This window comes from Protopterus annectens, chromosome 11.part0 (genome assembly GCF_019279795.1).
Source record: "Protopterus annectens isolate FY-2018-M chromosome 11.part0, PAN1.0, whole genome shotgun sequence".
In the NCBI taxonomy this organism is placed as follows: Eukaryota; Metazoa; Chordata; order Ceratodontiformes; family Protopteridae; genus Protopterus; species Protopterus annectens.
Genome location: NC_056745.1, coordinates 984,125,865 through 984,152,997, shown reverse-complemented (window position 1 = coordinate 984,152,997; position 27,133 = coordinate 984,125,865). Strand labels below are relative to the sequence as shown.

The 27,133-nt window shown below is 38.3% G+C and overlaps 1 protein-coding gene across 2 annotated transcripts in view; it reads right to left on the bottom strand.

The window, feature by feature from the left end:
• PCLO (piccolo presynaptic cytomatrix protein) overlaps positions 1-27,133 on the bottom strand; it is a 2,606,742-nt gene that overhangs the window by 724,778 nt on the left and 1,854,831 nt on the right. For both annotated transcript variants that reach the window (XM_044088356.1, XM_044088355.1), the window contains exon 12: positions 17,918-18,129. In XM_044088356.1, coding sequence (XP_043944291.1) covers positions 17,918-18,129 — 212 coding nt within the window. The remainder of the gene's footprint in view (positions 1-17,917; positions 18,130-27,133) is intronic.

The window sequence follows — 27,133 nt, the reverse complement described above, 5'->3', positions numbered from 1 at the left end:
TTGTACTGGTAATGAATGAGAGAGTGGAATATCATTTGTACTGGTAATGAATGAGATAGTGAGTAAAGTAACATAAAATGAAAGATGCTAGATAAGGGATGCAAAAGGAGGTGGTGATTCCAGTACTTTTGACATATGTAGGCAAACTAGTTGTAGTTGTTAAGAACAAAATATGGCTGAAGGAAGTGCTGGTTTGTCTGAATGGATGTTTAAATGAAATGGGAATGACCTTGAATAAAGATAAAAGAAAGGGTTTGAGTGATGTGGTAATAACTGGGAGAATGTATTTTTTAATGAATGAAGTGTCTTTGCTAGAGATAGATACAGTGGGAGGATCTGATAAAAGAAATGTAAGAAATACATCTTCTGTGGAGGACATATACACTGGCATTCAGGAAAAAGATGTATCTGGTGAATTCTGTATTAATGGGAAAATAACATATATGTCAAAGTTTATATGATCCCAGAAAAATATGAAAAGGAAAGTATGCATTGTTTTCCTTCATATGGGCTTCAATATTAAATCCATTGAAAAGAGGTGTGTTGTATATGAAGATGAAGGGAGATTGAGGCTTTTTAACTCCCTCCAAAAGGGATTAGCCTACAGGCAAGCCAGAGTGACTATGTCGGAGGGTGTAAGAGCTTTGGGAAGTTGGGCTGGTGCTGTACATTTAGCAAGATACAAGCCATTTGCTACTGTAGCTGTATTTTCTGGAGGTGTGAAAAACTAATGTTTAAGAAAGATTTAATAGTTTTAAATATGGGGATTTGGCAGATGAGTGGGTAGAAAATAAAGAGGCAGAGTTTCTATTAAATTGGGTTGATTTTCTCAGAATGGTAGACAGTATGAATGTGATGATTATTCTGATTCTATTAGCAGCAAAGACGGTGATAACAAGAAACTGGAAAAAATTAGCAGCTCAATATACAAAATGACTGATGAAAGATATAAGGGTTAGTGCAACAGTGATTCTAAAAAATGCCATTCCATACCTTATTACATATTCACTGTTAATGATGCCTTACATTACACCCCAGAAAATTCATCATGGTCTGACTCTTAAAAGTTACCCATACTAGGCACACCGCCTTATCTTCTTTGAACTGGACAATGCTAATACCAAATTTCCACTACTGCAAATTGAACTGGACTTTACACATGCTCATTTCTTAAGCACTAATCTATTATAAAAGACAAAATGCAATGCATAAGACATAACATTAAAAGTGCAACCTCTAAAGGACGTTTTCTGAAATCTGGTATACTGTGCTTTGTAGGGAATCTGTGAACATGCTGAGCATACTTCCTATACACCTAGGTTACTTTGCCATCCACGATGTTGCACAGATTTGTAACAAGACAATATTTTATTTAATAAGAAATTCCTAACAAGACTATTTTATTTAATAAAAAATTCCTTTTGTAGAACTTCATAGATCTGACTAACTTTCAGGATCTACTTAAATGTAACTGTCACTTATGTCATGACTTTGCAGTCTCTGAATGGGCCATCTCTAAGTTTCATCTGTAAAAGTTACATTTAGTGATAAACTATTTAAACAATGCAGCAGGTATATAAATATGTTTCATTTGAGCTAATGTTAATGTATATAGAAAAGGCCTGTAGTCTGTCATAGCCATCTGAATGTTGTAATTAGGGTTTTGTTGATACACTTATATTTTTACTAGCATTGCCCCTGTCTCTCCAAGGCAGCTTCTAATTACATCACATGGTGTACTAAATATAGTACAGATGATGCTGGTATCCATCTAAGAGTTATGTTTATGAACACCATGGTTAGATAAGGAAAGTAGGCCACAACATATTTGAGAGCAGACAGTAAGAGCTGGGGACAAGCACAACAAGGTGAGCAAGAAAGACCAAAGGGACATATCAAGCTGGAGGTGGATGGTGAGATGGATTAAAGGGGGGGAGCAGCAGTGGATTATAAAAATGTGGTTAAATGAGAAGGGGATGGAAAAGGGAAAGGAAGATAAGAAAGGAAATTTGTAAACTACAAGGGAACCCCAGCAGCATGCAAAAGTCTTCTCATTTTGCTTACTGGCACAAGGAGGTTTCCTAGTACCCTAGTGCTTCCTAGCATAGCTCTCAACCTCTTAGCGCAAGAAATAAGGACAAAGCCTAAAATAACAGGGGGGACAAAGACTTAAAAATAGTGACATATATTCAATATTGCTCTCATGAACTTAGGAAGTTGCTAGGATATCAGGATTTGTATTAGCATACATTTTTCTGAAGGATATGAAGTCTGAAACTCAAATGTATGCCATTATTTAGTGACTTCAATTCTCAATGATTTGCCAGAATACCACAGATTTTATGAAAAACAAACCTAAAATATGAGGCAAGAATCTGGACATTCTGCAAAAATCTGTACAGTTGAGAGCTATGCTTACTAGGCCCTGCAGTGCTCAGGCTGCTAGACAGCTCTGTGTGGTAAGGCAACTGAAAAACAGTGCAGTCTTTTTCGGAATTTAGGTACAGTACCATAGGCCTTACTAACTAGTTATGTGTAGGCCACTTGTAAGGCATAAGCTTAAGTAACTTCCTCATATACCACTGTACTGTGATCTACTTTCATGCCAGACTGTGATTTAGGCATGGTTTTGGGGGTGGATGCAATTACCATTTTATGGTAAAAAGCGGATCTGGTGTTGTGTAAGCTCTCACTGGTGAGAGGTCAATAACATCACTGTCGGGACAGAGGGCAAAGTTCTGTGTGGCAGTAGGTTTACCTACACCAAAGGAAAGTTCAGTTCTATAAGTACACATAGCATAACAGTAGATGTTGTTATGCTATGGGCATAGACAGTAGGAGCTGGGGACAAGCAACACAAGGTGGGCAAGAAAGACCAGAGGGACATATCAAGCTGGAAGTGGGTGGTGAGAGGGATTAAGGGGATAGCAGTGCATTATAAAAATGTGGTTAAATGAGACGGGGATAGAAAAGGAAAAAGGAAGAGAAGAAAGGAAATTTGTGAACTACAAGGGGAACTCCAACAGCATGGATCACTGTTACAGTAGCCTAAGCTATATGGGTCTTACCCCCTACAATGGACAGCTTCCCAGAGATTTGGACACCATTCCAGGTTTTCCAACTGCAAGGAGTACAGTTAAATGACAGTTGGAGCACTAAAACCCTTTAATGATATTTTTTGCCCTGGAAGGAAGCAATAGCCTTGGATACTTGTGCTAAGAAAAACTATAACTATATACAAAAAGGATGCTGGAGGGAGGGATGGCTACTGCAAATGGTGAACCATTAGACCATTTATTGTTATGGCAAGTTAACTTACACGACTGTAATATGTTCAATACATGGATCACAACTGCAGGTGTCTAAGCTATATGGGCAGATTACCTTAGCTTAGTCAAGAGTACAAAACAAAGAGAGGAGGCCATAGAGAATGGTTCTGGAAAAGTCCTTTCTGGAACTAGAAAAGGAAGCCAGTTTGCAGTACTTTGCAAAAGTATGTAAGTATGCAAAAAAACAAGTGCAATATATTTTCAAAGTATACACTCCACTAAATTGGATAGTGTCACAGATCTGCAAATTGACGAAGCAGTCAATAATTTCAGCCTACCTGCTAACTTTGGATAGTCGGCTAAATAATCCACTTTGTAAGCTATAGAAAGCTTCAGACCTTGTTTGACTGATTTTTTTTTACAGGTGCCAGCTCTCGGTTACCGGGTTGATCCCGCTGCGCTCTGGCTCACTTCGCTCTGCTACCATACCCCCATTCCCACCCACCCCCTCTTTCATTACATTTATACTGTCATAGCCACACCTACTTCCTCCCTTTCACACCTCCACACCCATTAACCAATTACCATCCTCCTCCCCTACTACCATAACCCCTTGCCTTTCTTTAGCTCTACTTTCCTGCAATGCTCCCCTTCATATCATACACAACTCATCTCTTCATAACAACTGCATGCCTTCTTCTGCTTATTCACCTCACAGTATTAAGCCCTTACCCTCTGTCATACATTACTCTACATTACCTCAAACTGATTCCACTCATCACCCATAAGCTAACATCAGCTCTAGTCTATATCTGACAGCTCCTCTTCTCTGTAGTAAACCTCTCCTTCTCTATACCAACCACTTCCTTAATTTTGTACATAGATCTTTTACAAGTCTCCCTCTCCTTTTTCTCCCCAGGCTGTCACACTGTTCGCAAACTATATCATACCAATTTCTCCCTCATCTGTTCTGGTGACATACACCCTAACCCAGGGCCCCAAATTACTCCCCCATCTCCATGTCATAACTCTTCCAAGACTCTCCAATTTACTACCATATACTTTCAGAGCATTTGCAATAAAACCTCTGAATTTCATGCATGGCTTTCTCAAAATAGGACAGACATCCTAGCTGCTACTGAAACCTGATTAAAACCCACTATTCAAGACTCATTCCTCCCTCCTAATTATAATGTAATCAGGTCAGACAGACAACATAAAAAATGTTGTGGCGTTGCCTTAATCTTCCCCAATACTCTTAATATATTCCCATACTCTGGCTCCATTTCTCATTTTCATAATGCAGAGATCTTAATCTCATTTCTAGAAATCAATGACTCCAAGAAGCTCTGCATTATAGTCTTATATATTCCCCCAGGAAACAATACCCCTGTTTTAGAAGCTATACTATCCTGGATTTTCTTTACCATAAAAAATGAAACCATTATACTAGGCGACATGAACATTGACTGGGCTTCCTTATCCTCCAGTAATTCTCTCCCTAACATAAACTTATTTCACTTCACTCAATTAATCAACACTACTACTAGATTCAATCATAAAACAAATAATGGATCAACACTTGACTGGATTCTGGTCCCAGACTCTTCCAAATATGCAACTTCAGGTACTTTGGTAAACTCCTTTAGTGACCACCTCCCAGCCTATACTATTTGTCACTGTCCATCATTTACAAAGGCCCATAATATTAAAGTAATTCAAAACCTATCAAAATTTTGTCCACATACCTTCAACAGCATCCTAAACAGCTACAACTGGGACAGTCTTAAAACTCTTCCACTAGATAATGCCCTCCTCTACTCTGCTTCAACGACTTCTTAAATATATTGCACAGCCTAGCTCCTACCAGAAAAAAAAAGATTAAATCAAATCATGCTCCCAGGCTGTCTAAACCTACTACGGAAATCATGAAAAATAGAGATAAAGCCTGGAAGCACTGGCTCATAACTAAGAACCCCATTTATCTCAGCCATTACAAACAACTCCGAAACCAAGTCAAAAAGTTCATTAACAAAGACAAGCAACAATACGTCTCGAAGTTACAAACAAATAGGAAAAATAATCCTGAGATGTTCTGGTCCTCAATCAATAGTCTCTTTAACCAAGGCACTAAATCCATCCCAAATCCCTACTCGAACTTGCCTGCTGAACTTACTGCCTTTAAACTGAATTCTTACTTCATAGATACTTTAGCTAATATTACTGCCTCTTTCTCCTTTCCCCTATCAAACAACCATCTTCACATGCCACCCTCCACTACCCCCTCTAATGCCAACCTCACCAGCCCTAAAATCCCAGCTCCAGACCATATTCAGCAAACCCCAACCTGGATTTAACCTCTCTCCTATCTCTGCTTCCTATATAAAAAAAACTCCTTCTAAATCTTAAACCCTGCTCTAATTCTGCTGACAATATTCCCGCCAAATTCCTCAAAATTGCCACAGATGCTGTAGCCTACCCTATTAGCATCCTGAATAACAGTTCTATCCAAAAATCATATGTCTCCTGACTTTGGAAAAAAGCAATCATCCTGCATCTTCATAAAGGCGGACCTTCCTCCAATATTTCCAACTTATGACCCATAGCTCTACTTTCTGCCATCTCCAAAATAATAGAAAAATGTGTCTAGAAACAACTTCTTCAGTACCTTCTAAGCAATAGCATCCTCTCCCCAACCCAACATGGATTCTGTCCTGGGCACAGTACTTCTACAGCCTTAATCTCCTTCGTAGACATCATCAATAAAGCCTGCGACTCAGCTCATATAGTGTCTGCTCTCTTTCTGGATCTATCAAAAGCATTTGACATTATTTCTCATTCCATCCTCCTAGCCCAACTGTCTTCCATAGGTTTATCCTCCCAGTCACTAAACCGGTTTAAAAGCTATCTTTCAGATAGGCAACACGCCATTAAATAGCACAACTCTACTTTCCCCACCTTCATAACCCTACCGGCATACCACAAGGCTCAATCTTAGGTCCTCTTTTGTTTAATATATTCATTAATAATCTGCACCAAGCTATTCCAAATGCATCCCTAGTTCAGTATACTGATGACTCGACTATAGTCTGCTCTGCTCCCAATTCTAACATACTACAACAATACCCAAGCTGCCTTTCTTACTGTGGAATCCTGGCTCCATAAAAACACCTTTCCCTAAATGCCAAAAAAAAAAAAACTTATGTTGTTTACCCCCAAAAGAAACACATCCTTCAACAAATTAGACTTTAATATTCTCTCATCAAATTCCATAATACTTGAAGTAGTATCTAGTGCTAAACTGTTAGGTGTGATAATTGACGAATACCTAAATTTTGGCTGTCATGTCCAGTCCAACATAAATAAAACTCATCAAAAACTAGGATTATTATACAGGTATAAGAGATTTCTTTCCTTACTAACTAAAGAAGCATTAGCACTCTCATATTTGCTACCCTCCTTAACCTACAGTGCACCTCTACTAATCAACGTGCATTCTATTCAAAAACAAAACTAGAATCCTGTTACAATAAAATCGTCAAATTTGCTACAAATAGCTGCCACTCTTCCCATCATTATACTGCATTAAGAAAACTTCAATGGCTTGAATTCCCACACTACTTGCTTGTCCTTCAGCTTACTACCACTCATAAACTAATTCACAACCCACAAGACTGCCCAGCCCTCGGCACCTTGCTCACCAGCTACACCCCCCTTAGACCACTGCGGTCAGAGCAACAACACTTATTCCACATTCATAAACCTAACTTAGCAGCAGGTAAGCTTCTATACTCCTGGACCATAGCTAAACTTTGGCATAGCCTTCCCCCTTCTCTATGCAGTGAACACCCCCCTCCTAATTTCAAAACCACTCTACAAAAATACCTTTCCTCAAAGTGTCTTACTCCTGCTTGTATACTAGCCCAACTCTTCTCTCTCCCTTCTTATGTTTCCCCTCAGCCTACCTACCCTCTCTAAAAGTAATCCTTTGTAGTGAATATTCCCTTCAGGGAATCCCTGTTCATAAATATAACACTCTGCAGACTACATTTTTTTATTTTTCTATGACACATTGTAACCCTTCTGTACTCTATTATACTTTATTGTGATAATTTACTATAAATGACACAGAAGTTTGAAACTTATGTTTATTTTTGCAACCAGTGAATTAAGTCTTATCCTAAGCTGTACATATGATACTTCAGAATTATGTTGTTTGTTACTCTGTATCTTGTATGTGTTAAGCTACTCTGTATTTTTGTATTCTATTGTTTTGTGATATTGGTGCTTTTCTCCCTGGGCCTCCACTGAAAATGGGCTCATTCTGACCCAGTGGACTTTCCCGGTAAACAAACATCAATAAATAAATATATAAATAAAATCTACACAGGACAAAGTTGCTGCCACTAGAACACTTCTGGACTCCACCTCTTTCCAGAAAGGTGTGAAGAAGCTGATGCCCTTGTTGAAAGAGCTGTAACCCTGCCTGGAAGTGGCATATTATAGTGATTATATTAAAAAGTAATAGCATGACACAACTATCTAGTACTAGTCAACTTTGTCACTGGCTGTCCTTCCCTCTCACCTTCACAGGAGAAAAACAGCTGGTTAGCTTTAATGAAAGGTCGAGGTTTATCTAAATAGTATCAGAGCTGCCTGTTTACATCCATAGTGAATAAACCTTTCTCCCTTGTTTTTTGCTTCAGAGAAGAAGACTGGGAGATTAATAATCTATTTTAAAGTAAACTCTGAGATGGCTTAAAGGTAAGATTTGTTGTCAAGGAAACTCTGTCCATATGAAAAAATGATGTTGGGTTCTCTATCTCTGTAATTCAGACACTCACCTAGTGGATGTCAGAGCAATAAGTCAAACAGTCTTCCATGTTAATAAACTAAAATCAATCATGTGAGCTGGTGGAGACAGAGTAAGCTTCTCAATCACAAAATTATGATACCAAAGAAGAAGTGCCTGTTTCCTAGGTGGGCATGTATGTAAGACCCCTTTAAAAAACTGTTTTAACTTGGGTATTGGTAGAAAGGAGGGAAGCTAATGGCAGACAAGTAGAAATGGCTGACAAATATACATTGACAGAGAGTACGATAAATTACTGGACAGTAACTCACACAAATAATTAATAAACTGAGACAACTGGACTAATTCTTGGGTGGCCCCAACATCCCTGTCCATATTTAAGCACAACTAGATCTATGGATGGGAAACGGAACATTTACCTCAGGACTGTGCCCCCCCCCCCCCATACTACTAATAGACTGAGCTTCTAAATGCTTTATCCCATGCATGGAACCCCTCAAATTATCTATGGTATGATCCCAGTTATTCACATTAGGGGTAATATGTAATTATTGTCCATGGAATGGGTAAGAACGATCTATAACCAAATAGGCACAAAAAGGGAAATTAGCTTTAATTGTACAGCAAAGGCATCTAGCTTAGTGCTTACCAATGAACCTAGAATAACATTTTTTCCACTTGCAACATATATGATTTTCTAATAGCAGAGTTTCTCACATCCTTTAATACCTGCTACAAATCTACAGAAAAAAAGTGTCTAAAAGATATCAATATTTTATCATCCAGGCAGTTAACTGAAGATGTTACAGACTGGGGAGTATCAACCCACCCCCCATCTTGAGTAAGTAAATCAAGCCTGTGGGGAAGCTTATGGTAATTCCCCTTGGCCATGCTGAAAAGAAGGGAGAATCACTGCTGGCTTGGCCAGAAGGGAGTCACAATCACAATTTTTATGAAGAGTCCTTCTGCATCTTTAGAAGAACTCTGTTAATCTGTGGAAAGATTAGAAAAGCACACAGGAACATTTCTGTCCATGAGAATGAGAAAGAATCTATCTTCCAGACCTGAGTGCAAGGAAACCGGGAGCAGCATTTCTATACTTGCCTGTTCTGAAAAGGGGCAAACAGATCTACCTGAGGTGTTTGCCACAGTCAGATACATTTTTTGAAGACACTAGGATGATGTTTCCATGTGTAGTACATTCTGGTCTTGCTGAGCTTCTATGTAATAAGGTTTTGCTCTGACAGAATATAAGAAACCTGAAGTCAGTCTGGTATTCCCATTTGTTCATGTACATTATCACTGCGGTGCTGTCTATGTATGCTTACCTGGGGACCAGAAATGCTCTGAGGCCTTCAAAGCACTGATAAAGCCAATAGCTCCCTGACATTTATGTGCTTCTAAACTCCATTGGATTCCAGATATCTTGCACTTTTACTTCTTTAGAAACTGCTCCCACTCCAGGACTGAAGCATCTGCAATGACTGACTGGAGGTGGTGCAACAGGGAGAATGAACTTGGACTGTGAGGTATCTGATCTACCCATCATCCAATCTCCCTCTTTACAAATCCCAGAACTACAATCTGAAAAGTCAAAAGATGTACATGCTGAATCCAAACTGACTTGCGGTACCATTGCATTCTCCTCATGTGCAGTCTGGTAAAGTGCAGCATGCTTATCATCAATGCCATCTACCCTAGAATCCTAAGAAACTCTTTTCTAAATGCTTGTCATAGGCTGGAAAAAAATCAGGAAAAGCTGTTGAAACATATCTTCTTTGCCTGATGGAAGAAAGACTCGTCCAAAGGTGGAGTCCAGCAAACATCCCTGGAAAATCATTTCATGAGACAGGATGCGTAAAGACTTCTTTAAATTGATTTGAAAACCCAGATTAGTAGAAGTTATAGATATATAGTTATAGATATATAATTCAAGGAACAAGTGAGAAATCTTCACTCTCTGGTAAATCTGACTACTAGAAAGAAGAAAGAAATCTTAATAGACAAAGTAAAACTACCCTAAATGAAGCTCCTATTGATCCGGCCTACCTAAAGCAGAAGGCAAGAAAACCTGTAGAAGAACAAGACAAGTGGCATTTCTTTTTTCTGAAGAAGTCTGAGGGTTACTTGGACGAAAACATGTGTATTGACTATTGTTGTGGCTCTAAAATAAATCAATCTATTTGCCAGCAGCTAGTTTTGAGCCTCTCGTGTCCAGTATTTTGGATTGTTGGTTTATTCATTCTGGACTGTGACTCTTTTTGTGGTTCAGAAGTTACAGACTCCTGACAACTGCAAAAGGTCTGCAAAGATAAGCAAATCATCCAATTATGGCAAAAAGTAAATGCCCTGGAGTATGAAAGAAGCAAAGACTAGGCATTTTGTGAATACCCATCATGCAGTGGAGAGTCCAGAGGGTAAAACAGAGAATTGATAATGTAAGCCAGATGCATCAAATCTTAAGAAATGCCTGAAATGCTTGGTACTAGGATTCAGTTGACAAATGTTAAAATAAATAAATAGAAAGGGTAAAGGTCATTTGGGCACATGAATATAGGATGGCTTTTGCTTTAAATATATTTAAGCACTTCACTAAGGGCAATAGTTAAAACTACTTAACGTAAGATTATTTTATGAAAAGGCAACTATATTCAGAAGAACATTACATGTTTTCTTTTTTCTTTTTCTTTTTTCCTCTTTAAATGAGAGAAAATTGTCTCTAGTTCACACCACATTCTAAAGACATGCACTAGGTAAACTGGACACCTAAACGGGCTGTAAGGGTGAGTGAATGTGTGCGGTCTGGAAAAACAAGTGCAGAAGTGCTAACCATCTGGCAGTGTGAACACTGGCTCAAGATGATAGTCACTGTTGACGTGACACCCTGACCCCATGTTCAAAAGTAGGGAAAAAGGGGGTTATGGATGGATGTATAGATGGAAATTAATCATACTTTAGTCTCTGATGTTTGCCAAATGTGCTCTTCTTAGCACCTAGAATTGCCTCTGTCTGCATTTCATATGGGAATACATGCATTGGTAGCATTTTTCAGTATGCTTGAAAATTATTTTTATTTGCCCTGTTTCTCTTAATGTTATTGAAGGTGTCTGAGTGTCTTTTTCCCACATTGCTCAACCAACAGCTTTTTAGTAATAGTGTTAATGTGGTTTTATGCATCCTAGGCAAACCTTTGGAAATACCTATATAGCTTATTTTCATAAAAAAAAAAAAAATACCACCGTTTTCTTTTTAAATGATTAAACATTATTTTCCACTAAACTTTCAGTAAACACTATGTTTTCTATCAAGGTTAATATAGCCCAATGTAGAAGAGAGGGGACCCTATAATTAATAGCTCAATGGAGCCTCTTTATAGGAATATTTGGTACCATAGCTCTCAAGCTTCCATCTCCAAAATGAGGAACACTCACCTTCATAATGTGGAACAAATGGGCAAAATGTGGAACACATACTAATGGCTTACTAACAACTTCAACTAGGAAGGTCATAGATGGTTAAAATATGCTGGTTTTACTTATAAAGAAGATCCTTTAATGTATTAATAAGATTAATTTCTATTTACCATGGATTTCACTTAAAAAAAATTCCTAACACTGAATGAGTGACAGACTGTTTCAATGTGGAACTTTGAGGAACTTCGAGGAACATGAACTTTTTAAGATCCCAAATGAGGTATGTTCCTCGTAATGAGGTATACCTGAGAGGTATGTTCAGTACGTTAGATATATCAGGAGGATTAACACTCAAAAGAATACAAAACATGACATTTGCTGATTATATTCTATTTTATATTTCTTATCATTAATCAGCTACAATTGAATTAACAGAAAAAAACAATCTTTCAACTAAGGTTTTCAATTAGAAATTGAATAAATCTTTAATTTTTCCTTTCTGCCATTCTCTGAATATTACTTACCTTAGTTAGTAGGGAATACCTTTTGGTACACAGGCATCAAATATCTAGGGAATAAACACTGTCTAGCCACTCAAAGCTCTTAACCTACCAGTTTGCCCAAAATGTGAGAAAATCAATTTTGAGCTTATATGAGTAGATCAACATTGCCCTATTGGTAGTACCAGTACCAGTACCAGCAGATGAAATTATTATATTCATAGATATCTCTGTATATTAAAAATTCCTTTTGAAATAAATCCATCGACAAATTCAGAAAACAAGTATGATGACAAACCTCTTTATCTGGAAATATAAAAAGCAGAATTAATCTAGAGAAACTGAATGACTCTAAACTAATAAACAATAAGGATTTCTAACTTTAGCAGCTATTTCATGTCATGTCAGTTTATTAAGTTCCTTAAGATTCCCATCTTTTCCAGTATGTATTTTCACTGGGCTCTTTTGTGGATCAAAATCCTGTCTATACTGCATGTGGAAATATTTTTTTTTTTTGCAAAAAGAAGCAGAATAGCTGATAAAAGAATCCAAACATGTAGACAAATCAGTCAGATAGAGTGGATAAAAACTCTTTAATCCAAATCACTGAACAACAAAATACTGTAGAAATACTGCATGAAATAAGAACAAATTAAAACAGATGAGCACTTTCACACCTTCAAGGTATTTCATCAGGTCTAACAACATAACAACTTCAGCCTGTTTAAATAGCCATCTCAACTCTTCAAACCATGTGACTTGAGGGTTGCTCTTAAAGGTATATTCTCATTAAGCCCTTTACCACATGTAGCCCTTAACAATAAAATCCACTTAATCTCCAGACACACCATATGAGTTCTAACACCAACCTCTCTCCTATCTAACCTCAACCACTCTCTCACCATAAACTTGAAGCTATGCGAAGTCCTTTCTAACTTAACACGTTTAGACAGAACACTATTCATACTTAGTTTACAAATGCTAAAGAGATGCTCTCTAACCCTATCCTTCAAACAACTATTCATCTTTCCAACATAGAAATGTTGGCAAACATCACAGATGGCAAAGTATACAATATTCTTGGAAGAATAACTAGCTTGAACCTTAAACTCATAAAAATGCCCAGCATCCAGATGTTAGAAGTAGTTGTTGCTACTTATATAATTGCAGATATTACATGCTCTGCACTGAAAAGTACCATATCCAACAGTACCTAGATCAGTCATTCAAGAGCTTAATGATTTATAACACAAGAGTGTCTTCAATGATTTACCATTCTTAAGAGCAAAGCTAGGAGCATCTCCTAACACCTCTTTGTATTTAGCATCAGACATTAGAAACTTCCAGTTCCTCTTTACTATATCACAAATACAGTGGGAGTCACTACAGGTTCATAGGTAGGTACTAGGCTATCAGCCCAAAGGCCTGTGTAAGCCTAGCCAACAAGGTTCACTGGCTTTCACCACCCAAAAAAGTTATTTTCCTGTGCCCCTGTTGAGCAGAGCCATAGAAGTGATCCCCGGGGTGAATTTTCTATTTCCCATCCACTCATCAAGATTTTTCTTGAAGAGTGTTAATGAGGAACTCTGCTTGACATAGATAGGTAGCTTGTTCCAGAGTATGTGAAGTCTCTGGGACAGGAATGTATCACTCCAGCATGTTCTGTTTATTGTGGTGACAAGGTTTAGGTCCCTGGAGCAAGTAGCTTGGAGGAATTGGGATTTCTTTAGGTGTAGCATGTCCAACAGCTCTGGGTTTGACATAGCTTTTTATGTTAGGCAGAGATCACCTCGGGGTAGGCGATATGCTATGAAGTACAGCTGGAGTATTTTGAGACGGTCAGCTTACAGCATCTATTTGAGTCCCCTAATCCTGTTTGTGAGGTATTTTCTGTGGCCTTTCTAGCTGTTGCAAATGTCTTGTGAGGTACATTCCAAAAGGGGCGTTGTACTCAATAATGGGTCTAATGAGAGCCAAGTAGTGGGGAACAATGACCTCTTTTCTACTGGATGAGAACCCTTTCATGATGAGGTGTGTCACATAGAAGGATTTCCTGACTACTGTGGTGATGTGATTGTCAAAGGAGAGACTACTCTCCACCTGAGTCCCAAGGTCTCTTATCACACCTTCGGTGTTAAGTGGACTGCCGCTTATGTGGTAGTTCATGGATACCGAATTTTTATCAAAGGGGATGACAATACACTGTTTGGCATTGAGCTTGAGGCCATGGCTCTGACACCAGGCATCAGTCTCAGTGAGGCCCTTCTTTAGGATGTCCACATCATTCAGCGACTCGACTATGGCACCTAATTTGCAGTCAAATGTGAACTTCATCAGCCAGAGTGTTAGCCTGTACTTGTGAGAAGTAGATACCGAACAGGAAAGGACCCAAAACTGAACCCTGAGGTACTCCACTTGTCACAGGTTTGAAGTCAGATTTGCAGTCTGCAACTTTTACAGTGTGAGTTCTGTCAGTGAGCCATTCAGTAACCCATCTTTTGACGTATGGATTTATACCCAGTTTAGTGAGTTTATCTATGATTTCAGAATGGGGGATGGTGTTGAAAGCCTTGGCAAGGTCAAGATAGGCTGTGTGAACTGCCTTACCCTCGTCTACGGCTTTGGTGACTGTTTCAAAGAAGTCGATCTGGTTCAGGAGGCATGATCTGCCATTCACAAACCCAAACTGGGTGGGGTTCAGAGTTTGGAGGTTACCAATGTCTTTGTTTATGAGTTCCATGATGATACATTCCATGGCCTTGCAAACCAGGCTAATAGGGCAGTAGTTCCTGAGGTCCGTGGTGGCTCCCTCTTTGTGGAGTGGTATAACTGTTGCTGTGCGCCATTCAGTGGGTGCAAAGTCTGATGTGAGGCTGTGATTGAACATGGTGCTTAGATGGGGAGCCAGTTCATTCTGAAGTTTGTGTAGAATGCAGCCTGGGATGTTGTCTGGTCCCATGGATGCTGTGCTCTTGGCTTTGGAGAGCACAGTTTTTACCTGCTCAGTTGTGATTGTAGGAGCACTGCATTCTTCCAGTATGGATATGGGCCCTTTAGGGGGTGAAGGGCGGGTAAAGTTGGCAATGAACCTATCAGCCAGGATGTTGGCGATATAAGTTGGTTCCATACTTTTCATTCCATTGTGCTGTAGCTCAGAGCAGATCTGGGTGTTGCCACTGAGATTCTTGACATAGCTATAGAATGCGTTGTGGTTGTCCTTAGAGTTAGTGGCAATCTTGTTTTCATAGCTGGGTTTGGAGGATTGTATGAGGGATCTCAGCTTCTTACTGAGGCTGACATGGGAGTTCCTCCACTCATGGGATTGTAGTCTCTTTTGCAACAGTTTCTTCCTTCTGTTGTAGAGTTTGTGAATAACAGGGGACCACCAGATTGGCTTCCTTTTTTTGGAGGATAGTGGATAGCGGATAGCATGATCCATGCACTTGTGTAAGTGCATATAGAGTGCATTTGTATATGTTTTGGCAGTTCTAACTGTATTGTCCATCTGCATTGGTGGTGTAAAGTTTGCCACTTCTGTAATAAGAAGCATGAAGTTGGTTTTGTAGAAATGTTTTATAGTGGTTTCCTTAATGGGGGTGGGATGTGGAGATCTATGGTGATTAGCTTATGGTCGGATCTGACCAAAGAAGAGTTTACTTCAGGTGTGGAACACCGGTCACTCATGTTGGTAATGACCAGGTCTAGGATATTATCACCCCTGGTAGGGGTGTGGATAAGTTGATCCAGGGCATTGGAGTTAATGAATTCTAGAAAGCATTGAACGAAGGAGTTGGTACATGAGTAGTTTTCCCAGTTAATGGTGGGGTAGTTGAAATCACCCATTATTAGGGTGTTTGGTTGAACCCTAATATTTTCCAGTATACCAAGAAAAGAGGAGTGGGAATCCTGGAGCATGGTGGGGGATCTGTAGCAAGCTACAATATGGATTGCAGTTTTATCACCGACATCTTTGCCTGGCCTTTTGCGGTAATGACTTGTCTATCTCCCACCTGATACCCACTGGAAAAATAAGGAGCAGCTCTATCTATTCTATGTGATATTACTTCATGTTGTGCCTCATAAATAATAGACTCCTTGTATCCTCTCTGAGTTGACCTACCAGCTAAACTTTCAAAGGCCTCAAACATATCAGTATCTTGGTCATGCAGTCTAGCACATGTAAAAAAAACTCCTTTTACAACATTTTGTTTAACAAATTCAGGGTGCATGCTGTGAGCATGTATGGTATTATTCCTCTTACAACATTTTATAAACAACTAAGTACTATGTACATCTGACAGATTATTAATCCTTACATCTAAAAACTCAATGCAATCCACAGCAAAACTCAAGGTAAATTTTAAAAAAACAAAGTGCTATTCTGTAAATATAAGACAAAATCTCTCAACAAATCAAAATACCCTGACCAAATAAAAAATAAATCATCAACAGAATGTCCATAAAACAAAATATTAACAAAAAAAAGTGTTCAAAATATATTCAGACTACCAATGTGCAAGCACAGCATTAGTGTAGCAGTTTGCACAAATCGTGCCCATAGCTACTCATGCATCCTGAACACATTGTTACTAAGAATAACATTCAACAGGGCACAAATTAAATATATCTTCTCAGGAGTGTAGTCAGAATTCTCAAAAAGAAACAATTTGGTATATTCTACTCCTGTTTCATCAGGTATAACCATAAAAAGTGACACCACATCAAGGGTTACCAACCAAACATTTTCATAATTATTGACTGTACTCCATCCATGCAACCTTTCCAAAAAATTCTTAGTATCTCTCAAGATTGTATCTTTGCGTTCTAAGACTGGTCTAATATTTCTTTGTATAAACAGGGACAATGGCTTTGTGGCCCACCCTCTACCTGAAAGTATAGGTCTCATGGGTGGGTCCACAGGATTCTTATGTATTTTGGGAAGACCATAAAGTATAGGTATTTTCGGAAATTCCACCAGGAAAAAATCATACATGTTTTTAGTAATCACCCCTTCCATCAACATAGCATAAATTGTACCATGCACACTCTAAACTATTTTATCTACTGTAGGTTTATCACATTCAGAATAAGTATCAGAGTTTTATCTAGCCAAAATGTTTCAAATGCTCAATGACTTGAGACACCTGCGGCGTCAGGCCTCATAACACCACCGGATGGTCATTATTTACACAGTAACACACACCCTGCCAGGCGTTATTACTTGCTTAAACAATAAAACTCCACCCCAACTACTTATTAACCAACCATAATTTGATCTTCGTTTAACTTGAGTAAATATTTTTTGAATAATGCACTCAACATTAAATATCTGCATAAATTAAATGAAGGTTCAAGTATGATTGGTTAATAAGTAGTAGGAGGTAGAGTTTTACTGTTTAAATGGTTGCATGAGTTTGCTGTTTTTCTACTCCGAAGAAGTATATGGTGTATTAAAGTCAAAAGTGCTAAACTACACTGGTATGTAAAGTTTTCTTTGAAGGAGGAAGTTTTTAGAATTCTGGTTCCAACAGTTCTTTTGTTTTTTTCAGAGAATAATCCCCCTACATCAAATGCAGTCTGACAATACCACAAATGCAATGCCAGATTGCTATGCAGAATCTAAACAGTAGGCATTATAAACTGCATAAAAACACAAAGCATAGTACTATTCTGAGGAAAATAAATTATTTTATTTTGCATTTCTACTGTGACATCAATACCAACCTGATAAAAATGTAAATATTTAATTGCTTAGTTTTGGACCACTAGCACTTTTTGAGAAAGAAGTGACTTTTCATTTTCTGAAGTACTACACAATTGTTTTTCTGTGCTATTTTTATATGAAGCTTTTGAAAAACTTTTACACTAGTATCAATTCATTGCTGAAGGCAAAGGAATGTTTCAAGTAAAGACATTTCTTACCTTGGTACTATGTCGTTTCTTGCTAACTGATGGGGAACCAGGCTGGCCAGGACTGGGTACAGCACTAGAAGCAGCAGATGTTGTACCAGAGTGCACATGACAACCTTTTTCTGAAATGGATGAGGTAGATGATGGTGCCTGCTGCTGAGAGACTTTCTGCAATTCAGCAGCCAGCTGTTTAGGATCAACTCCTGGGGATCTTTGTTTTTCTCCTATTAAAATAAGAGTACAAGTAATAAAGTCAGATGTAAACCCACATTTAAATGAATTGCTCTGTGTTTTTACGCATTCTGACATTCATGGACCAATATGTAAAATATATCAACATTTTTTAAATGTGTTCGACAATTATATCCTGGAAAATAATTGTGAATAACCTGAATAAATATGCGGCTTCAAGAACAGGTCAGTGGTTCTTTGTTATTTTTGTACAAGTTTTAAACTGGGGTGAACTTTGGTTGAAACAATGTGTTGTTTAGTTTTAAATTCTGGTTCTACACAAATATATAGCATAAAGCCATACACTACTTGACAATAAATGCAATATTTACATGTCTATCTACCTATTTACTTATTCACTCATTCATTCATTCATTCACTAGATTTGTTAATTGAGATAGAGCACCGATCCAAAGGGACCTATTTCAGGCTCAACCCAAGTTGCAACAGAAGCCAGACAATTAGGAAAGAAAAGCATAAATTGTAAAATATGGGAAATGATTGAAATAATAACAAATCAGCAACAATGGCAAATGACAAATAACTATTACAATGACAATGGTGATATCATAAAAATAGAGGAAAAAGGAAGTAGTCAGGAGAAGGAAAGAGAATGAGGCAATAGGCTAGGGCAGCAAATAAATAAAACTAGAAAAGAGCAAAAATGAAAGAGAAACTGGAAGAGAGGAAAGAAAAAAATTAAACAGAGGAAAATAATGTAAAGTTTATGTCATCCACTGTACATGACGTTTTTACTTATACAACAAAATATTTCAGAAAATATGAAGAGAAAAACTGCTGAAGAGTTTGAGACATGAGATAACAAAATATTAGTCAAGAAGAAATAGTGGTATTTCACTGGAAGGTTGCTAAATATTCTTGGCAGAAAAAAAGACTACTATAGTTGTAACATAAGCAGAGAGTGAGCCAAGAGTTAGTCAATATAAGTTAGGAAGAGTTAGTAAGTATGAACATCAAGTAAATGAACATATGTTAGGAAGGGTTAGTGAGTGTGAGTATCAAGTAAATGAATATAGGTTAGGAAGGGTTAGTGAGTGTGAGCATCAAGTAAATGAACACAGGTTAGGAAGGGTTAGTGAGTGTAGGCATCAAGTAAATGAATATAGGTTAGGAAGGGTTAGTGAGTGTGAGCATCAAGTAAATGAACACAGGTTAGGAAGGGTTAGTGAGTGTGAGCATCAAGTAAATGAATATAGGTTAGGAAGGGTTAGTCAGTGTGAGCATCAAGTAAATGAACACAGGTTAGGAAGGGTTAGTGAGTGTGAGCATCAAGTAAATGAATATAGGTTAGGAAGGGTTAGTGAGTGTGAGCATCAAGTAAATGAACACAGGTTAGGAAGGGCTAGTGAGTGTGAGCATCAATTAAATGAATATAGGTTAGGAAGGGTTAGTCAGTGTGAGCATCAAGTAAATAAACACAGGTTAGGAAGGGCTAGTGAGTGTGAGCATCAATTAAATGAATATAGGTTAGGAAGGGTTAGTGAGTGTGAGCATCAACTAAATGAACACAGGTTAGGAAGGGTTAGTGAGTGTGAGTGTGAGCAACAAGTAAATGAACACAGGTTAGGAAGGGTTAGTGAATGTGAGCATCAAGTAAATGAAAATAGGTTAGGAAGAGTTAGTGAGTGTGAGTGTGAGCAACAAGTAAATGAACACAGGTTAGGAAGGGTTAGTGAATGTGAGCATCAAGTAAATGATCACAGGTTAGGAAGAGTTAGTGAGTGTGAGCATCAATTAAATGAATATAAGTTAGGAAGAGTTAGTGAGTGTGAGCATCAAGTAAATGAACACAGGTTAGGAAGGTTTAGTGAGTGTGAGCATCAAGTAAATGAACACAGGTTAGGAAGGTTTAGTGAGTGTGAACATCAAGTAAATGAACATAGGTTAGGAAGGGTTAGTGAGTGTGAGCAACAAGTAAATGAACACAAGTTAGGAAGAGTTAGTGAGTGTGAGCATCAAGTAAATGAATATAGGTTAGGAAGAGTTAGTGAGTGTGAGTGTGAGTAACAAGTAAATGAACACAGGTTAGGAAGGGTTGGTGAGTGTGAGCAACAAGTAAATAAACATAGGTTAGGAAGGGCTAGTGAGTGTGAGCATCAAGTAAATGAATATAGGTTAGGAAGAGTTTGTGAGTGTGAGTGTTAGCAACAAGTAAATGAACACAGGTTAGGAAGGATTAGTGAGTGTGAGCAACAAGTAAATGAACATAGGTTAGGAAGGGTTAATGAGTGAGAGCATCAAGTAAATGAACATAGGTTAGGAAGAGTTAGTGCGTGTGAGCAACAAGTAAATTAATATAGGTTAGGAAGGGTTAGTGAGTGTTAGAAACAAGTAAATGAACACAGGTTAGGAAGGGTTAGTGAGTGTGAGCATCAAGTAAATGAATATAGGTTAGGAAGAGTTAGTGAGTGTGAGTGTGAGCAACATGTAAATGAACACAGGTTAGGAAGGGTTAGTGAGTGTGAGTAACAAGTAAATGAACACAGGTTAGGAAGGGTTAGTAAGTGTGAGCATCAAGTAAATGAACATAGGTTAGGAAGATGTAGTGAGTGTGAGCAACAAGTAAATTAATATAGGTTAGGAAGGGTTAGTGAGTGTTAGAAACAAGTAAATGAACACAGGTTAGGAAGGGTTAGTGAGTGTGAGCATCAAGTAAATGAATATAGGTTAGGAAGAGTTAGTGAGTGTGAGTGTGAGCAACATGTAAATGAACACAGGTTAGGAAGGGTTAGTGAGTGTGAGTAACAAGTAAATGAACACAGGTTAGGAAGGGTTAGTAAGTGTGAGCATCAAGTAAATGAACATAGGTTAGGAAGATGTAGTGAGTGTGAGCAACAAGTAAATGAGCACAGGTTAGGAAGGGTTAGTGAGTGTGAGCAACAAGTAAATGAACATAGGTTAGGAAGGGTTAGTGAGTGTGAGCATCAAGTAAATGAATATAGGTTAGGAAGAATTAGTGAGTGTGAGTGTGAGTGTGAGCATCAAGTAAATGAACACAGGTTAGGAAGAGTTAGTGAGTGTGAGCATCAAGTAAATGAACATAGGTTAGGAAGAGTTATTGAGTGTGAGCAACAAATAAATGAACACAGGTTAGGAAGGGTTAGTGAGTGTGAGCATCAAGTAAATGAACATAGGTTAGGAAGAGTTAGTGAGTGTGAATGTGAGTGTGAGCTACAAGTAAATGAACACAGGTTAGGAAGGGTTAATGAGTGTGAGCATCAAGTAAATGAACATAGGTTAGGAAGAGTTAGTGACAGCAAACACATGTAAGGAGTGAGGCAACTAAGAGCAACAAATTATATTCAAAAGTATAATGATATATACTTAGGACGTATAGTTACTTGCACCAGTGATAACTCGATTTTAGAGCTGATGCTTTTTATGGGGTTAACAGAGAACTGTATAGTGAATTGAGGAGATGGTGAGGGGAGAGGAGTGTGTATACATATATATATATATATATATATATATATATATATATATATATAGGGAGAAAGAGGATAATGAGGGGAGAATTATGTAGATGTTAAGGTATAAACAGAGGGTGGCTGGAGAAAGTGAGGTGATGCAGACAAGCTATAGTAAAGATGTTATAACAACTACTTAGGGCCTAGTGGTGTCTTCAGTGAGACTTGGATACCTCTAGGTCTATATGTATATTTATTATTTTATATCTGCAGCTTTGAGTCCTGAAGAGCTTCTTACAACAATCTGAATATCCGGAATAAATAAAGCAACACTGTGCTACTAATGAAGAGCATCAAATGTTAACAATTACTGCTCTCATTTGAAGTTATTTTTTACAGGGGTCATGCTCCCTTGCATCCATCACGTACTATACAACTGCACTATCAGCAACCCATGCCATTTATGTATACTGACTCTGAGACTGACATACCTTACAGAACATGGGACAGAGACAAAGCTATCTCAGACTCAGTATATGTAAGTCCCATGTCCACTGCAACCCCCATGCACTATACAGCTGCACCATCAGCAAACCATGCCATTTATCTATACTAACTCTAAGATTGCCACACCTTAAACAACATGGAACAGAGAAAAAGCTGTCTCAGACTCAGTATATGTAAGTTCCATGTCTACAGCCTTGCTATTCTCAGACCAGGACTAGCCTTAGCAGCTGTGGATCACAACAGGGACCATTTTGTCAGGACTCCCAACTAATCCCTCTCTGCTGGCCTCCTAGACTTATAATTACTTCAGAATAGGTTTCACTAATATATGCAATTACTGTGGATTAAAGCAAAATACTATGTTTATATATTAGCTTATATTTTGTAATAAAACATGTTAAAAACAGAAGTAGACTACTGTGCTCCGGGATTACACCCAGCTTCAACATCTCCTGCAGTTCTTCTCTTATTGTGTTTAATGCACTCAGACACTTACAAAGACCCTTTATAATGGGATGGCTGGGGCCCTGTATACAGATAGTGTGTTATCACTTGGGTACACTTGGCATACAAGTAAACATGTCCCTAAACTCCAGTATAAATAACAGGATATTCTGAACCTGGGTACTAGATAGCCGCTATGAAATGGCCCTCCTCTGGGGGTCATTTGGGAATAAGGGTAAGGAGACATGTGGTGTGTGTGTGTGTGTGTGTGTGTGTGTGTGTGTGTGTGTGTGTGTGTGTGTGTGTGTGTGTCTACAGCAGTTATGTACATGCTCCCCAGTATTGTGTGTGATGACAAATTAAACTGGTAATATTATTTTCCCATGCTTTCACCCATACACATGCATATACTGACACTGCCCATCATACGTCAGGTCAAGATGTGCATGCACACAGACACACACCCATGCTCACTACACACGTGCCTAAAGGCAAACTGCAGAATCACCAGGTCACCTAAGACATGCGTGTCTGTTCTGGGGGGAACCAGAGCACAATGAAAAAATTCAAATAGAGACAAGGACAACATCCATACTCTATGGAAAAGGAACTTCAGCCAAAAATTTATCTAGGGTTCCAAGTGCTGTGAAATGGCAACCCTACCCAATGCAGCACTTTGACAGCAATATTAATAAAACAATATTTGTTTACCAGGTAGGCCCACTGGACACACAGTCCCTTTTCAGAGGTGACCTGGGAGCAACATCTGCTTAAGTAACTTGCTGAAGGTCACACAGGAGGCAAATGGGGGCTAAGGAAATCAAACCGTCTACCACATGAATTATAGCTTGCAACCTTAACCTCTGTACCGACTACCAATAATAATCAGTTGCTTTCACATAAAACCTGTCCTGACCATCAAAGACAGCCACTTACTATGAATAAGGCTAATGTTTGAAGGTGATGGAAAACTAAAGAAATTACAGCTAACTAGTTACTTTTGGATACACTGTAATGCTCCCCATCATGCACATACATGCATTAGCCAGAGCAACAATTAATTTACACTGGTTTTATTAAATGTAATATATTTTGTGACATTGCTCCTGTTAAGTTAGTCCGGTGAATATTAAACTGTGACAAAATAGCATGGGTATGTCAGTTTTATGCACACACTATCTCTGTATCCATTGATTACAAGAACTTTATTGAAGTTGTGCATGCACCTAAAAAAGGCTGGTTGTGATTTTAAAAAATGCTACAGCAAAACATTGCAACTTGCATCTCACAAACACACACCTCCCATGCAAAATCAGATTAATGTCTGTTTAATTTAATCAAACAACAACAAGGTCAGTCATTTTCATCCATAGACAGGTCCCATATCCAGCAGTTATAGCAACTTTGTTGACTTGATTACACTTCATGTAACACATGGTAATAAAATAATAATAATAGTTAATTTACTACTTTATTATAGTTCTTTTTCTTAGAAATTCTCCAGTTTGCTTTGCGCAATACACATTAATTCTGTAATGTCAGAATAATGACTGTTTAACATTGACGAACACTAGCAGGCCAGGGCAGTCACTTGTATCAATAATCGGCCCCTGCAACTGACAATTGCAGTGACTTTGTGTACACTTTTGATATCTCATTGTAAAAAATACATGAAAAAAATGTCCATAGAAATTTACTTTAACTCTGTTAAAAATACACCACAGCCAACCGCATCAGCTTGGTTCACATACATGACCACTGGAATTTATTTTAGCACTGACAGAAATACATAGCTGAATCAAAAGGAAAATAATGTTATGCTGCATTTCTGTGTTTATCAGTCTACCACAGACCTACTGCTATATCTGCCAGTTTACTTTAGTGGAACATTAATTCTCTCCAAAGGGTAAGCAGTTAATATAACAGGTTTTATACATAAATGAACACACAGCATACAGTGTGCTTCTTAACAGCATCATTAGAACTTGTCTATGTTTTTTAAGACTCAAAATGAGAATGTTCCTCATAATCAAGTGCACTTGAGAGGTTTCCTTATCTGGTTGCCTGTAAGGATCTTTAAAAGTGGTAACTGCGATGCTCTGCATGATCTAAACTCCAACTACAGCATTCTCTTACAGACCCTTCCCATAAACTAACTGTGCTGACACCTGCAAATACCTGATGCTGTTGTGGCCATTAACCACCATCACTCAAAGTTTCCAGGTTTACTTTCTGGATCCACTTATCATGAAAAGACCTTTGAGGATTTTACATTGATTTCTTTAATGGACACGGTAGCCACTTCTATCTCCAACTAGGTCACTCTAGCAACAATATGTTCTAGTAAAAAAAATAATCTTTTGTTCAAGACTTTGAGAGATGTGGGAAGCCCTAAAGTGTGGGATAAAAGCTTTGCATCAAAAAGGAGATAAAGCTTTTATTTAAATTCTTCTAAAATATTTGAAATTACACTTATAGTGACTTGTGTGGAGATACATTTTTACTTCTCTGAATTTTGTGCAGGTTTTAGCCCAAAAAAGTTATCTGCAGTTGTGGGAAGACTGTTTACTGCAAGACTTTAGAATTGTTTATACATTATACTCAATTCTATTTTGATAAGTAAAATTACCTGTAAAAGGTAGCTTTTTGTATTTTGAACCCAGTCTGAGGCCTCAGACTTGTAGCTTATTTCACAGTTGTGGCAGGACTGTGATCTACTGCCAGATTTGAGCCTCATTTACTGCAGCATTACTGGTAAATTTCTACACAATCTGGTGCCGATGTCTGTAGTAGGATTGCAGTAATGGTAGCATTGTGAATTCTGCTCCAGGAACTGTGCTTTAGTACTTTCTATTGCAGTATATGCCTGCTTAAAGTTGCATTCCAGTGCTTTTCTGTTTACCTTGCTACTGTTTTTCCCATTCTTTGAGTCTGCCCCAGCCCCCTCCAACACATTCAGCTAAAATTAAGCTAACATTTTTTGAAACACTCACCACAGGACTAAAGCTCCAGTTTACATTTTTTTCTCAACCATCTCACTCTTCTGTTGTTCTGGTTTTAAAAGACTGTGTACCTGGCTTTCACCCCTTATGGTAATTTGACTTCCAGAGTCCCTATCTACTCTTTCATTGCTATAGCCTGTTATAAGTACTTTCACATCCATTGTTTTCCATATATCCATAATACTAACAGCTGACCTTGCAAATCAATATTGCACTTGAGTAAACCTCCCTTACTACAAATTATCCCCTGCTCATTTCTCAGAGCGCCTATTTGCTTGTTGCCCTCATCACATTCTGAGGGGCTCCATCCTTGCAGATAAGAGATTTATGTTTTTGTTTTTACACTTATTGTTTTAGAGTACTACTGTTTTATTTTTGCTTTATTAGTTGATTTTATCTTGAAATCATTTTTCAGGTCCCTAAAACTTGAAATTGCCTAGTCAATGTAATTCATTTAAGTTGTTTTGCTGTAGCATTACACTTACAAGCAATCTTTCTTGATGTTTCTCATTAAGAGGTTAACATTGCCCTGTACAGACACAAATGCACAGAAAGTACATTTTATCTGTTAAACTACCCTTAAAACTGAAGTCTGAAACTTAGTGTGGTTAAAGCAAAGCCACTGCATGGACAAGCTTAGAGCAGCTAGTTTGCACATTAAACAGTACTACTATCAAATTTTAGCACAATTTAACCTAGTCTTGTGCCAAACCTCAGAGACCGCACAAGGAGACCTCTGTATGACCCAGTCCATGGCGTACCAAAGCCTATACAAATACAGGTTCAGCAACATAAATCACAATTTTCAAATGTCCCTGTAGCCAGCTTGGTAGATATTTGCATCATAAGACAATGTAACAATTGTCTCATATTCACAGGCAACCCTTTAATCCCTAAAAAACAAAGTATGTGAGAGATGCATATACATACACTATTTCACTGGAGGCAAAAATCTTGCATACAAACAAGGTTTTTAAGAGCACACACAGTACATCCACTACACACAGTGGTCACCACACACATAGGTCAACTTATGCTGAGGCACTAAAAAGCAATCTTCCCAAACCTCAAAGACGTCTAAGCCTATAAATGGCAACACTAATCCTCAGCAATATATACAACAGTCACCAAACGCAATACCAAGCACCACAGATGTGCTACACCCAGTGGAGCCTCAAAACTCATAAGGCAAGCAAACACATTACCCAGGACTCTTGCCATAGTGGATTCCATTGTGTGATGCACAGATGCACCACTTACCAGACTGTCAAATTACACATACACTCAATTCACGATTCTATCATAGTCCATGTGGGCATTAATAACCTGAGACGTTACTTCCCTGGACTATATGAGATAGACTTTGCTGATCTGTCAGTATATGTATCTCAGGCAGGTTATGTGCCTCAAACTGAGCAGCATTCTACCTTCACCACGGTTGATGCCACAGTACAAATAACAGATGGTTGACATTCTGCTGTCCCCTCCTCTGGGCCAGTAATCAAGGAGGCACAAACCTCACCATGGACACCAGCGAGGGGCATTGACTTGGAGCAAAAATGGATACACATGGTATTTTCAGATGCAGCTCTTTGCAGCAAGCACACTTTCCCATA